Source organism: Merops nubicus, unplaced genomic scaffold (genome assembly GCF_000691845.1).
Source record: "Merops nubicus isolate BGI_N331 unplaced genomic scaffold, ASM69184v1 scaffold7172, whole genome shotgun sequence".
Taxonomy (NCBI): Eukaryota; Metazoa; Chordata; class Aves; order Coraciiformes; family Meropidae; genus Merops; species Merops nubicus.
In genome coordinates, this window is record NW_008592763.1 from 21,553 (window position 1) to 37,334 (window position 15,782).

At 36.2% G+C, this 15,782-nt stretch overlaps 1 protein-coding gene across 1 annotated transcript in view; it reads left to right on the forward strand.

The window, feature by feature from the left end:
- The window catches only part of LOC103768109 (probable E3 ubiquitin-protein ligase HERC1), a gene marked incomplete at its 3' end in the record, with an annotated part of 24,521 nt that extends 9,603 nt beyond the window's left edge, over positions 1–14,918 (forward strand). The window contains exons 10-21 of the mRNA XM_008935241.1: positions 3,042–3,173; positions 3,773–3,898; positions 5,130–5,351; positions 6,435–6,587; positions 6,772–6,904; positions 7,383–7,574; positions 8,577–8,798; positions 9,051–9,224; positions 10,231–10,345; positions 10,463–10,583; positions 12,444–12,615; positions 14,636–14,918. Of these exons, the coding sequence (XP_008933489.1) occupies positions 3,042–3,173; positions 3,773–3,898; positions 5,130–5,351; positions 6,435–6,587; positions 6,772–6,904; positions 7,383–7,574; positions 8,577–8,798; positions 9,051–9,224; positions 10,231–10,345; positions 10,463–10,583; positions 12,444–12,615; positions 14,636–14,918 (2,045 nt within the window). The remainder of the gene's footprint in view (positions 1–3,041; positions 3,174–3,772; positions 3,899–5,129; positions 5,352–6,434; positions 6,588–6,771; positions 6,905–7,382; positions 7,575–8,576; positions 8,799–9,050; positions 9,225–10,230; positions 10,346–10,462; positions 10,584–12,443; positions 12,616–14,635) is intronic.
- Between the last annotated feature and the right edge of the window lie 864 nt (positions 14,919–15,782).

The following is a 15,782-nucleotide window of genomic DNA, read 5'->3' on the forward strand; positions in this document are numbered from 1 at the left end:
AGCCTTGCCTGGACGGCACTTCCAAGGGACAGGTATACATTTTTTAATAAAAGTCTGTTTTGGAATACATTTAACTCTTTCTTGAAGGTGTTAACCACATCATGTGTTTCAAGCATTCTGCTTGTAGTGCTTTGGACTGGAGAGGCTTTTCTTCTGGCTTCTCTCTCCTTGGCTTTCTTTTCCTCTCTTTCCTCCTCTCAGCTTCTCTTGACTTCTTTTTTAAATTGTTGCAGTTTACAGGTAAGAATATAGAAGCACCAAGGATTTGGATATTCTTTTTATATGAAGATTTCTTAACCACTGCTAGACAACTGTTAACTCTGTTTACTAAAAATTCACAAGTTAGGCAGTGGGAGGAGAAAGAGCTCAGTATTTTTTATTTTGTCCTTCTGACAGGATTTTTTTTGTGGCTTAGGCAGTTTCCTTTAGTGTGATAAGGAGTAGACTAAGCAGAAGACGTTGGGAAATGGGGAAGTTTAGACAAACCACTGACATGGATTTAAACATCTTAAATTTCTGCATGGTTACATGTTAACCTAAAGTAAAACCAGGTACCTGAATAAATACTTTGCTTATTAATACACAGTAACTCAAATAGTACTTTGTTACACCAAAGACATCAGCAAGTGATTCAAGGGAACCAGTAAACTTCAGGTTTTTATATTGACTAACACAAAGTCTTAGAATAAATGTAATATTTGAAAGATAATTCAGGAAGAATTTCAAACGCCAGTAAGACTCAAATAGTACTAAGTCATCCTAACCCTTTTGAATTCTCCCTGCATTATATCAAAGTCTCCTTATAATCTAGTGTTTGTAATAAAAACAGCGTTGTGAGTACTGGTCAGCATTTGCACGAATCAGATTAAATACATAAGACTTCATGGCATTGCAGTTGTTTTTGTTCATAAGTGAAGACTTGGATTTGTAAAGAATTTTACAGAAAAGAGAGCAGAAAATACCTTCAAGGACCAGGAAGTTAGTCTACCTCAGTCCTGTTTGTTCTAAGAAAAAAATTGGTTCGGTCAAGCATGTACCCAGTCTGCACAAACTGTTGATTTATTAAAGCAGTTAGAATATTCTCAGTAGTTAATTTACTTTGTTTGATTCCAGGCAAGTTGTGGCATGGCACAGACCCTACTGCGTAGACCTTGAGGAGAGTACCTTTTCCCATCTTCGTTCTTTTCTTGAGCACTACTGTGACAAAATTAACAGTGAAATTCCCCCTATTCCTTTTCCTTCATCAAGGTATTTACAGCATATGCACATTACAGATTTTTATAATTTTTTTTTTTTTTCTTTACAGCAGTGGTGTGTGGCTTAGTCCTCATTAGTCTTTTCTTTAAAAAGCATTTCTGGTTTATTTGCTTGTTCAGGTGCCATTTGTATAACACAGGAGCTTTTCAGTACCTCAAATGTATCTTTTGTCTGGAATTAATTTTAATTATGTACTGAATTAATTATTTCCTTAAGAGCTGTCCTTGAAAATACATTTCTCTATATAGCTGAAATGCATTTACTATTTCTGTACATAATTTCTGCTTTGCTAGTCTTTCATCCTGTGAACAGTTTGAGTCAATGCTTTACTGAGTCTAATCTGCTGATGAGCTTAGGCAAAAAACACTCTTCAAGTGATAATCCGTCAATCCATACATGCACTTATTGATTAACATCATGTATGATGCTCAAACCAGGAGATATATAGTTGCCATTGCATTTTGAGTTAGGATCAGTGTTTTGATAAAACTCTGCTTCTGTCTAAGGAATTTGAATATTTTTCTGCAAGTGTTTCTACCATGTGAGGGTAGACTATTTCCTTCTTTCAGTCCAAGGTCTCTGATCACCTCTGAAGAACTAGAAATCATTCAGAATGCATGAAAGACTTTTTTTTAAAGGTCATGTATGACTCTTGTTCAGGTTATATCAAGTAGCATAACTGTTTTCCATCTGAATGAACAAAATGGAGGAAGGCAGTTCAATTTTTTCAGGAACTATTTGGCTATGAAACTTTGTAATGAGGAATAGTATTACAGTTACAGAAGTTTGCTTCTGATACAGACAGAGGTTAGTAGTGGACAATTTGGATGTTTCATGACCAGTTCCGTCTGGGTTGGTGGCTTTTTTTGTGGATTTGTATGTTGTTTGATATGGTGTTTTTTTCCAAGATAAAATATTCTGTTAGTCTTGATAATGCAGACTGCTTCTCATAAACATAAGATTCATACACATGAAATGCCACTTAGGTTTGAAATACATGTGCAAGAAACACTTTCTTTGCTTTGGATTTGGGAAGCCTGTATGCATTTCCACATATCTCTTTTCTGGAAGGCGTTCCAGAAGATGAAATGCAATAAAACTAAGCCTGTCTTCATAGTGCTATGTTGACTAAAACAGCCACTTGACAAAGCATCAGTAATGAATATTACAACTTCCAGATTTGAGTCTTTTCACCAAAGGTGACATTTTAAATGTACTCCTATAAAATATGAAAGCATGAGTGTTTTTTTATTAGAACAACCTATAGATATCAAGGATCCTCATGAATTTTTTTTCCTGGCTACAAAGTTTTTCAAAAATTTTCTTTAAGAAGAATAGAATTCAATATCCTGACTTTTCATTTTTAATCCTATTGTTGTACTCCTAAATCTTCTGACAGAAGATTTTATTTATTACATTTTAAAAGGGTGGGGTTTTTTCCTTTGTGAGGAATATATTTGTGTGTGTATTTTGGGATGATTTTACCTCCTAATTTGTGGGACTGGTTTTCTGAACTAAATGCCTCTTGGAACCATTGTCCACAAAGACAATTTATTCTATCTTTGGTATTTGTTCTTTTAAGCATGTTCGCAGTAAGTTTTCAGAGGAGTTTTTTTAAAGTCCTGCTTGTAACTTGCTTATCTTTCTGGTATGCAAATCAAATGGGCATTAAAAGTTTAAATCACAAGTAAGTGAAGGGGACTAAGGCTAATAACAGGAGAGATTAACAGGAATGCATTTCTATTTACAGAGAACATCACAATTTTCTTAAGTTGTGTTTGAAGCTACTTTCAAATCATCTTGCACTTGCACTGGCTGGGGGTGTAGCTACCAGCATTCTTGGCCGACAAGCTGGTCCTCTTCGAAACTTGTTATTTAGACTGATGGACTCTTCTGTCCCGGATGAAATTCAGGAAGTAAGTAATTCTTTTTGTTTACATGTGAAAATTCTACTCCTTTCTTTCTTTGACTGTGTAATTAGGGATTTATCTGACTTTCTTCTGAACTTGTCACTCTGTTGAACAGGATTCTGATTTGGCAGTTTTACTCACTAAAGTTAAAAAAATTAATCACTACCACTTTTTTATGAGCAGAAAACAGAGGTGAATGTTTTTGTGAGAATCTTAAAAAGCTGCTTTTATTTTGCGATGTTTTAATCATCACTGCTTGTTATAATGAGCCTAAAATGCTAATGTTGTGGATGGAGTAACTAACTTAAGTAACTTCTCCTAGGACGACACTTTTGCAGGAAAGAGGAAATTACAAAGAATTTTTTATTGGTTTGACAATACGTTGTTCTCACTTCATTCCTTCAAGGTAGCACATACTTTTGCATCACACAATATAAAATTGATGTGCTATTGTGGGATAGAATTCTGATGCTAAATGAAACTAAGTGGATGTTTTGGATATATTGTGTGTGATGTACCATATTTTTTAAAGATACAGCTGAGTTGAGGCTCTCCCCCACAACCTCCCTCAACTGAAAAAGTATCTTCTTCTACTCCAATTTTAGGTTGTAATTGAGACTCTCTCAGTGGGAGCAACTATGCTACTTCCTCCATTGCGAGAGAGAATGGAATTGCTACATTCTCTTCTACCCCAAGGTCCTGATAGATGGGAAAGTTTATCAAAAGGGCAGGTAAGGTCACGTAAAAATATGCCATGCTGTGAAAGAAGCTGTGTATTTTTATTTTTCTAGAACATTTTGAATGAGGTGAGCCTCATTTGCAGAGTACAAGCACGTTATTGGTGAGGTGCAGTGCAAAGCCCAGCTTAACAAAATCTGTAGGTAGCCTGACTAAATCAGAATCTAGTGAGGCAGGGAGCAGTACGTGTGTTCTCAAGTGAAGGCTGACTACGCAGAGGTTAGGAATTGCTGTGTTAGTGTATCTAGACAAATTTGAAGAGTAGATATTTGTGAATACTAGCCTGAATTAACAAGTCTAGGTAACAGGAAGTCAACTCTTTTCAGGGAAGAATACTTGTGCAATGCTTTTCCTACCTATATTTCACCCTACTTTGCAGAGATTAATAGGATGTTCCTTTTTTTTTTCTTTTTCTTCCTTGAATGTGAAGAACAGGAATTAATGCAGGTTAGGAGATTTGCCCAGTATCCTACAAATAGAAGGAAAAAAATTCAAGGAACATCTGTTCCTCAACTTGAGGGCAGCAGAAACTGAAAGTTCCGCAGTAGTCTCAGATGAAAAAAATAGGAAAAACTAATACTCAGTTGTGTACTCATAGCATCCTGGTCAAATCTTTTATTTTATACACTGTTGAGTAGACTGTTTTACATTGATACTTGAAATGATGAAGTATCATCTTCCTGGTGCTAATTTTCTAAAGATTCTGAATGTTAGTACCAGTAAAAACTCAAACCCCCAGCAATTACTGGAGTAGAAGAAGTTTAGAATTTTAAGGATTCATAACAGCAACAGTGGGGAGCAGTACTGAACTTTAAAGTCATTAGTTTGCATCTGCAACCTCCCTTGGTCTAATGTATACTTGTCCTGCTTTTCACCCTTTTCCTTTTTCCTATGTATAGATTAGAATAATTGCCCCAACCCCCAAATTATCAGGTAACTAGAACAAGCTGGAGAAAGCGTTTAGTCCATTGTCTAATACCTTTGTTTTGTAATCTCAGATTTTTACTAGGTGTGATTATGTAATTTGTTATATTTGTTTCTTCTCTTAATACTACAAATCTACAGGAGAAAGTAGTTGGATCTTTATGGTAAAGTCCTGCAGCTTAGTTTTATGACTCAGAATGTTTTTCTTGCGTAACTATGCCTGATGCTTTTTTCTTCTTAGCTCAGTATTTTATTCTGATTAACAAAGAATGTTTCTTCTGTTTAAACATTTTTCTTTAGAGAATGCAATTGGATATTATTCTGACAAGTTTGCAGGATCACACCCATGTAGCTTCCCTGCTTGGCTATAGCTCACCATCTGATGCCACAGAAACTTCTTCATTATGTATCAGCTATGGAAATCTGGCTGATCAAACATACGCTGTCCAGAGCAGTCATCCGGATACTCATCTAGCTGAAATCTTAATGAAGACTCTTCTAAGAAATTTGGGGTTTTATACAGTATGTATAGGCCTTGTATTTATTTATTTGTTTAAATGGTAATGAATTTTGAAGACTTTGAATGGTTAAAACTTTTTTCCTACTTTCAGAAAATTGTGCTTTTTATTTCTCTAAAGTAGCAGGGCTATAGGTATTTGCCCTGAAGTGGACTAAAATCAGTTAAATCATCTCTAAGGTTCTAATGTTATTGCTCTTAATTTTGCTTCAAACTTTTTTTTAAGACAGAACCTAACACGTCAGGTAAGTAGATTGTAGGGAGCTCTTTTTTTGTCAGAGAAAGATAACATGAGTGTTTAACTTAACTGGGATGATTAGCTTCTAATAGTGCAGGAAGCACAGGTCAGCCATCTTATTATATATAGTGTGTCAAATGGATTGTTGTCCTTGGAAAGTTTGGGGGAGTCTAAGAGCAAGTAACTGACTCACCTTTTTATTCAGCTAGCCAGTTAAATAAAACAGTGAAAAGGAAACAGAGAGTTTTACTTCTTTGGCACAGTATCCCTAGCTCCGGAGGGTGAGGGTTGATATTTTTTGTTCCTTTCTCTAGACCTTCATCAGTCATCTAGATTGAGCTATCTGCTTTCAATATCCTGCTTGAAAGTAACCCATTTTTTTCAGTAGGATTTGGAATGAAGTCAAGCAGCTATCTACCTTCATCTCCTTGTATGGCCATCCTAGATAATGCAAAGAAGGATTCTAATCTGGAACAATTTATCTGTCAGCCCACACTAAATTCTAAAAGGGTTATTACTTATTTTATCGTGATGTAGGGGCCAGGGTGGGGAGTGGATTCTTTCATGGAGTTATCCTTGGGGAGTTGAATGAAAAATACTTCTGCATCTGAAAATACCCTTTCTAGAATAGAAATGTTTACTTGATGGCTATCACAATCACTACTGTGACATTCTAAATGACGGTAATTTCAAGTTTAGTTATGCCATGATCCACATTATCTGATTTCTTTAATAATTGCAGATGCACATGGCAAACGTTAAAAAGCTTCTTTTTAAGATGATAGTAAAGTATTACAGCATTTGAAGGCAGAGTGAATTGTTCTTTTTTTCTCCCTCTTCATCATAATAGGATCAAGCCTTTGGAGAACTGGAAAAAAACAGTGATAAATTTTTACTGGGTACATCATCGTCAGAAAACAGTCAACCTGCTCATCTTCATGAGCTTTTATGTTCACTGCAGAAACAATTGCTGGCTTATTGCCACATCAACAGTGTTAGTGAGGTGTGTGTCCTTATTTTTGTTGTTCAGGGGAGAAGTAATTAATTCAGTATACATAAGCACCAGAAGGTTGTAAGGTTCTTGTTGAAAACCTTCTGAGTACTTGAAAGCTAAACTAATTTAAATAATTAACCCCTTAAGTACATTTATAGAATTATTGTTATTATTCTTGTTTGTTTCCTTCTAGAATTCCAGCAGTGTGGCACTGCTGCACAAGCACCTTCAGCTTTTATTGCCTCATGCAACAGATATCTATTCCCGCTCTGCAACACTGCTTAAGGAAAGCTCGTGGAATGGTAGTGTTGGGGAAAAACTGAGAGGTAAATGTTCATAGAAGATTCAGTAATGGTGGCTCTGTAAGCTTAGGGTAGTTCTTGTTTGTTTTGATTTCAATAATAAAATACATTATTTTCCCTATATCTGCATAAAGTAGTGATCCCAAGCCTTCCCCAAAGGAGTTCATAGAACATCTACCCAAGGACAGCATCTGGTTCATGCTTTTGATAGAACGTTTTGCATAGAGGAAAAATAGAGAATGGAGAAGATATTGCCTCTGTGTGTTATTGCTCCAGTTACGTTAGATTTCTCCTTTTAAAAGTACATTTTTTTTGAGATTATTGAAAAGCTTGGAACTAAAATGGGTTAATAATTATTCAAAAGAAACCCAAATTCAACATGTACAGTTGAGACATTTTGAGACAGCTGAGGTATTTTTATGCCTTTCTTTCTGACTTGTTAAATTCTGCATAGAATAGAATTATATAACTATCATTCAGAATACTTTTTTTCCCTGTGTAGGCGTAATTTATGTATCGGCTGCTGGGAGCATGCTCTCTCAGATTGTCAACTCATTATTGTTACTGCCAGTGTCAGTAGCTCGGCCTTTGTTGAGTTACCTGCTAGATCTGCTGCCACCTTTAGATCGTCTTAACAGACTGTTACCTGCAGCAGCCCTTTTAGAAGATCAAGAATTACAGTGGCCACTTCATGGTAAGTACAGACTTTTCATCTGAGAAGTAAAAAATGCCATGTCAGCATTTTGTAGTGGAAGTTCAACTTTCCTTTTTAAGATGGCTTCTTTTTTAAGCTAAGTCACTTGTTCCATCTTCTTTTCAGATTCTTAAATGTATTGACATCTGTTGCTATGAAATATTTTCAGCTGCAGACAGACTTTTGTTCTGTCAACTCAGAATGTCTCTTGAGTGGGAATCCAAGAGCAATATAGGAAATATATCTTGAACTAAAAATACTAAATTTGTAATGCATGAAAATAGCAATATTGCCTTGTAAAAGAAACACTGATTTTCAAGTCAGAATATCTTATGGTGGAAAGGAGCTATAAGGATCGTAGAGGCCAACTCCCTTCTTGCAGCTTCTCCTGACGCAGCTAATAGATAATTTTGTCATGATCTATTTACTTTCATGTCCATGTTTTGTTTTTGCTTTCAGTTTCACAGTGTAAGAGTTCTAACTTAACATAATAAATTACTTGCTAACTTTCTGAACATGTGCCACCAGATATTTCTTGTGTCGGTGGAATAGAAATATAAAACCAGAGGTAAAGCAACTGAAATTTGGGATAGGAGATGCTATACTTATTTGCCATTCAGTGAATTTTTCCCTAATATTTTTGGCAAGATTTTTTGTTTCCAGTTGTATCATATATCTGTGCATTTTTGTCAGAATGCAAAGAAATCTGTATGGGACAAAATAGGTACTTGGGCAGAGTTTAAAAGGGCCTTTACTTTACATACTGTTGAGTATGAACAGTTGTACCATGAATGTTGCTGGCCTCTGCTACTGCTCAAGTTATAATGTTAAGCCATCTTTCTGTCCTAACTGCTCTTTCTTCAGCTTACACGTTGTTGACCGAGGGACAAATCTGCTACTAACTGGGAAATATTAACAAGACTTACTTTGACTGATTTTGGAAGTGTTGTTAATGTCTAGGCAATAGTGACTAATTTCACAATTCATTGCTAATACTTTTAGGTGGACCTGAATTAATTGATCCTGCTGGAGTGCCCTTACCACAGCCTGCCCAGTCTTGGGTATGGCTTGTTGATCTGGAGAGAACTGTAGCTTTGCTTATTGGGCGGTGTCTTGGTGGCATGCTTCAGGGACCTCCAGTGTCCCCTGAGGAACAAGATACAGCTTATTGGTTGAAAACTCCACTTTTCAGTGATGGGGTGGAGATGGATATTCCTCATTTAGGTAAGCTGTTAAATGAAAGCCTCTAGTTATTGTTGTAAATATTTGTGTTCGGTTTGGAAATTTTTGATGAAGTTTGAGTAAGTCTGTGTAATTTGGGTTTGCCTTTCAACATTCTTCTCTGTTTACATAGTAATAAAAAAAATTGGAAAACTGCTATTTAAGTATATGCTGTAGTTTACAAAGGGTCTTGGAAATTCAAATAATCCTCAAAATTTGCAGAGTTTCATTTCTTGGGTATTTCCATTCTGTTAGATAAATGCATGAGCTCCTTGTTAGAAGTGGCCCTATCTGGAAATGAGGAACAGAAGCCATTTGATTATAAACTGAGACCTGAGATTACAGTCTATGTTGATTTGGCCTTGGGTTGTACGAAAGAACCAGCAAGGAGCCTCTGGATCAGTATGCAAGACTACGCTGTTAGTAAAGGTAAGCTGTTGAAAATATGGGTCTGTGTGTGTTAAAAGCATGTTTCACTCTTCAACTATATGCCTAGCAGAATCTTGTATTTTCTTTGGTAATGCCTTTTAATTCTGCGACATGGTAAACTTAATTTATTGTCATGTTCCGCAATCTTTCTTTTGCTTTTTCTGTTACTTATTTTTTTTTAATGTAGTTTTCAGTGCCTGGCAAGAATGTAGTACAATGTTCTTTTTCCCTCCAAACTAGAAAAAAAGACACTCAGTTGTTGGTGTTTCTGTTTTCCTAGTAGAGGAGGGTGAAACGTGGAGTTAAAAAGCAAAATTGATAGGGAGGAGAAGGGGAAAGGCATAGTGACTTGAAAAATATGTTAGGAATGGGACAAAGAGGTATGTCTTCTTTTTCAAGTGTCAGGGAAGCTAGCTTTAGACTATTAATGGTTCTTCATGCTTGTTTCCTAAAACCTGGGTTCCTGCTCAATTCCCAGGTCTCTTTTTCTAATAAGATCTGCTAAGCATTGGGGTTGTACTATAATTGCTGGATCCAGAGATAATTTTCTGTAGCTCTGGCCATGCTGTGCCAGTTCAAGAAGACAGCAAATGGTCCTGTTGAGAGCAACACAGAATTTGTCCACAGAAGCAGGATGCAGGAAGTCTCAAATATGGTGTGTTTCTAAATGTGTTCCATGTAAATTGGTGTCTTAGTAAAGAGAAGAGCTCCAGTTTGGTATTTTTGCTTGAAAGAGAGGTTGCACTCTTAAGTGCAGCTCTTTGAATCTCTCGTGGTAATTACAGTCAACCCTTGGCTGACTCTTAAGTACCTTGAGCAGCCCAAAACACGTTTGTCTGAAGCTGTATATTTCTGAGTTATTGATGCTAAACTTATTTCTTAGGTATTAAAACTACTTGTAAATTGAAAGATTGAAATGGGTGAAGATTTTTTTTATTAGACTATTGAAAATAATTTTGTTTGTTGGAAACAGTAGCCAGTTTTAATGAATTGTTTCTAATTTCAGATTGGGATACTGCAACTTTAAGTAATGAATCACTCCTAGATACTGTGTCAAGATTTGTTCTTGCAGCTCTTCTAAAACATACCAGCTTACTTAGTCAAGCTTGTGGTGAGAGCAGGCAAGTAACTCAAAGCTGCTTTTAAAAATTCAATTTTTAGAAGTCCAACTTCAATTCTTAAGAGAAAATTTTGTGTATTTTTTCTTCTTTTTTCTGGTTTGGGTCTCTTTTCTGTAGATACCAGCCTGGCAAAGCTTTGGCAGAAGTATACCGTTGTGTATATAAAGTTCGGAGTCGCTTGCTTGCCTGCAAGAACATGGAACTTATTCAGACTAGATCATCCTCAAGAGACAGATGGGTATGACTGTAAACCTCTTTGCAGTTCTTCACACTTTACATAATATTTTCTTAATACATAGTAATGTTAGTTTCACATGTTGCTGGTATTTTTGTTCTATCTTGTTCAAGAACTTTGACAATTTTTCCAATGAAAGTGGACAATGCATAATTCATTAGTCTGTTGTATGTTGTGGTATTAAGTCAGTTGAAGGAAATGATTGACAGTATTAGACTTGAGCACAGCCTGAAGCCTAGTTTTACCTGTAAACATAGCATGTTGTACCATAGAAGCCTACAGCTTAGATGCCAATTGACTTAGCTGTGTTGACCAGGCCACAGCTTAGTCTGGCTGCCATTCCTGAACCCAGCTGAAATATCTGGGCCTCTAATCTCTGTCCCTGTCTGCACCCCTCTCTTACTGTTCCCTGTCTTACCCCTTTTTCCTTCCGCCACGGTCAGTTTCTCCTTTCAGGCCTAATGTTACCTTAAGGCTGCTTGTCCTGGAGAGCTCTGCATGAATGTTCAATATGATGGGACTGGGCCTGAAACTAGCAATGATGGCAACTTCTGAATAATTTTATTAAACCATGTCAGAATTGGTAATCGAAGTAGTCATTGAATTACTCAGCGCTGGGGACTGTTAGACATTATAAAGTTGTCCTTAAAGTAGGATTATGGTTTCTCTGATAGGATTTTTAGTTGTTGTTTACAATCTACAGTTGGGATATTTTTAAATAAGGAAGTTCTCATGTGACATTAGGTTTCTGAGGCTTTTTAACCATGTTGTAAAGCACTGACATGATGCTTTTAAAAATTCTGTAGGTCTGTATCTTCCTATCAATTAATATTAAGGGGATGTGTGTCTTTATGCCTTTTTTTCCTCATGATAGAGGTCTAACATGCAAGATACTCAGCACTTCTGAAAGCATTGGGTGTAGTGTGTGTACACAGGACAAGTAATCATGCGTTAAGCTTGGTTATTTTCTGGCTTACCAAGCATACACAGAATGGCCAGTTTGTTCACGTGTCTTTCTGCATGTTGATGTTGTAGCTGTTGCGTATGCTCATGGTCAGATACCGTGTACTGTGCCTGTACACTATGCTGTGTTACACCTGGAAATCCCCAAGCTTATTGTGCAGATGTAATATAGCAAATGTAAATGTATGGAGTAGATTTGTTGCTTCAGGGAGATCTCAGATTTAATACTGCTGTGGAAAAAATAGCTGGTTTGCATTTGCATAGTATACACAGGCTTAATAGTAGCAAGACAAGAGCAAATAATATGCACCAGAAAAACAGTGACCATGATCTGCTGCTATCAAGACTTTCCGTTTTTTTTGAAAGGAAACCTGCAAGAAGAAGACATGTGGATTATGCTGGTGGGATGTGTGTCCTCCAAGATTTGTAGGATTAATTAACTTCTAAAGTATTCCAAAACCTCTAGTGTAACTGAATTCTTTATATTTGAAAGCTTTGCCTTTTTCAGATTATCTAAAGCTGTTTCCTGCCTTGGAAAATTGTCTGTTAGATAATAAATATTTTGCTGATCAGCACTTACATGCTCGTATTTTATGAGACAACAGCATGTGGTTTGATGCTGAAGTGTCATTTTGGCAACAGAGTCTAAGTAACCATCATATAGAGATGCTTTTCTGCAAATAATCTGAGTAACAGTTCCTAAGGGAAAATCAGGTTTTCCAACTTACATATTAAAGCCTTGGATGTAAGCAACTGCTGTTTATTTCACACAATATCAAAAGTAGCTTACTGATGGGAAAAAAACTTATTAAATGACTATGTCCTTATATGTTCATCTTTAATTTTGGTCAGAATTAATTACACTGTATATAGATGTGTTTGGTTTTTTTTTAAATCAAGGTGTTAGATAACCAAGAATCTGCTGATATTGATACTCAAGAACATTCTTTTACTCGTACAATTGATGAAGAAGCGGAAATGGAGGAGCAGGCAGAACGTGACAGAGAAGAAGGACACCCAGAACAAGAAGATGAAGAGGAGGAAAGAGAACATGAAGTTATGACAGCTGGTAGTAAGTACTAGTTATATGTGACAATGATGTGATGCCCTTTGGGAGGACAATCTATTTTTCCTCTGGGGTGAAAGATTATGGAAGATCTGTCTGCATAAAAATTATTGGAATTTACTTTTATAAAATGGGGTATTGCTTTTATTGGGTCAGAAAATTCTTTCAATACAAGGGAGTGTGAATACTAGGCAAGTAGGACATCTGACATATACGACTTTTCTTATATGCACTGTCTACAAGACTAACAGGTTTAATTTTTTTTCTCTGAACTCTTCAATAGATCTCAGAGATTTCATTGTCATTTATATAGAAAATTTTTGCTGTGTTTGCATGCGTTAATCTTGTATGTAATAAGTCTTGAAGGGTAATGTTATTCTGAAGTTTGGAAACAGAACTGTTGATAACAGTGGGCTGAGTTGGGATTCACGTTTATCTTTGAATAACTCTCCTTCAGTTTATTAAAACCTGAGATTTTAGCCAAAGTTTGGATTTGGGTTACCATCTATTTATACTATTATAACATATTTTTTTTTACTATTTATAACATACTTCCTTATGGGTTTACTAAAAATCTTGTTTAGAAGGTAACTGGAAAAAGGTGAACTTCACAAACTGTTCTACTGACTTGGGCTTGTAATCAGCCTTAATAAGGTAGTTAATAGTTAATTTTTCCAGTTTTAGTGAAGTAACATACAGTCACACTCAGTTTTTTTTTTTCCATCATGACCCTATTGTTCTCAAAGACAGAAAGCATGTTAAACTGAAAATTACCATAGTGTATGTAGCTTAGAAAAGAAAGTTGACTGACTTGAAATATTTTCCATATATATATGGTTATTGTTTTCTTTTCCAAATACTATTCCTGCAGATACTGTTAGAATTGCTGTCTATTTCCAGCCTCTGCTGTCATCACATAATTTGCTGATAGTGTTTGTATTCTCCACTAGGACTCCCATATGCCTGTTTGGGATCTTACAGACCAAAATGTCTGTAACACCTTCAGATTCTGTATGAGGTGTCATTGTATCCACAATGCAGTAGGCTTTCCCAGAAGTCTTCTATGGTGTTGAAATGCACGTTTGTGAGATGATTTGTGGTTCTAGAAGCTGTACACATTACTTCTTCAGTAGATGCAGTATGCTTTTGCTGCTTGATATGTAATTACTCTGGGCAAATGCTCAGTGTTCTACCTGTACAAGGTTTTTTAAGTTCAGTAAAGTAAATATGTCCAGAAATATCCAGACAGACAGTAGGGTAAGATGCACAAGCAAGTAGGAAAATGATGGCTCTTCTACTGGTGATCCTGATAAAGTTGATCCTGACGTGCAGAGTTCAGTTTGTGTCCTTGTTGTCTTGCTGCGTCCATTAACATCAGTGAAGGAAGTGTTTGGATTTACCTTTACCTTTCCAAAGAGGAACTGAACTTTAAAATTATGAAATCAAGAGAGCTTTAGGTCTTTGGACAGAGATGATATGGTCTCTACCACGGCTTCTTTAAATTTTATCTGGCACCTAAGACAACAGCAAAATTAAGCAAAGTGAAGGCTAAGAATTTTGATAGGCTCCTCATTGTACTAATCAAGGCTAATAAAAAGCTGAAACTGTTTCAGTATTGAATTACAGATGCCGGTGTCTGGAATACAGATTTATCGAAGCATTACTTTATATACATCTGCTAAAAAGCAGATGTGTACTAATCTCATCAATGCTATTCAGCCAGGAGTTGGGTTGCAGTAAGACACCAAAAAAGAGTTTTTAGTGCTCTGTCAAATTGCATTATCCTCTTTATTTTAAACTTAGTATTGTGTAAATGCTTTATGTAACCTCTGTTCGCATTACTTCTTCTATGAAAGTATTATTAATGTATTTTTTTGTTGTTGAAAAAATATTATATATTCTTTGTAGTGGGGCAGTTTTTTGCCTAAGGTGTAGATGAAAATTTCATTCTGCGTAGCTTTGTCTAGAAGTTAAGACCTTCTTTTTGTGTTGCATGTTACAGAAATATTTCAATGTTTCCTATCAGCCCGTGAAGTAGCTCGCAGTCGGGATCGAGATAGGATGAACACTGGGACAGGGACTAGGCTTGATGATCCACCTCCTCAGTCTCAGCAGGAGCGAAGAATCAGCACTGATCCAACAGAAGGTCAAGATGTGTATACTGCTGCGTGCAACTCTGTGATCCACAGATGCGCTTTGTTGATCTTAGGAGTAAGCCCTGTTATTGAGGAGCTACAGAAACGAAGGGAGGATGGACAGTTACAGCAGCCTCCCTCTACTGCTCCTGAGGGCATCGGACTCATGACAAGGTGAGGTTTGCTGATGGCTTAGAACAGTCAGCTCTTCTCTGCCTCCTTTATAATTGGTTAAGTAACTTCAGTTTTCCTCTGAGGATTCTTAGATTTTTTTTTTTTTTTTTTAAAAGGAAAATCTTTGCCTAGAGCAGTGTTACGTTTTCGGTGAGAAGAGGGATTTTTCTTGGCTTTCTTTGTCCACATTAACTAAACCTTCATAACAGTTTTATTCTGTGTGGAGCATATTTGCTTTTCATAGTTGGGCTTAGTGATAAATGAGTAGTGAGTAATAAAGTCCAGATCATCAGGTGTACACATAATCAGAGATAATTGGAAAAATGCTTGTATTTTTCCTAAAATTTGTGTGTGAATTTTTTTAATTAACATATTTGTATTTTCTTAAATTTTACCAATGTCCTAGTTGTGTCCAAAAAGCCTTTGTAGGATATGTTTGAAAGCAAACATCTCAAAGCCTGTTATGAAAAAAGTGTTGTTCATGGTTTATTTTTATAAATGTACCTAATGTATTGGCATGTTGGGTAAGACACTGTTATTAGGTATAGGAGAATAACAATATAAAGCCAGACAGTTCATTGAACTGGAGAAGTGTGTAATTTAAATAGTCTAAGTACTACATACTGCATTTTAATTTTGATAACCTGAGGTATTCCTGATAACACAGTTTTAGTCTAAACTTGACCCATTTAAACTTTTATTCTAGAGATCTCTCTGTGTGTTTGTTAAAATAGAATGCAGGAACTGTGTAGCTGGTGCTGCTAGTGAACTCCTGAGTCTGCTTAAGCTTCTGGTGTACAGAAATTCTGCTCTGATACTTTAAATGAAGACACTGATGGGGAGTTCAGAGGGAGATTATATATA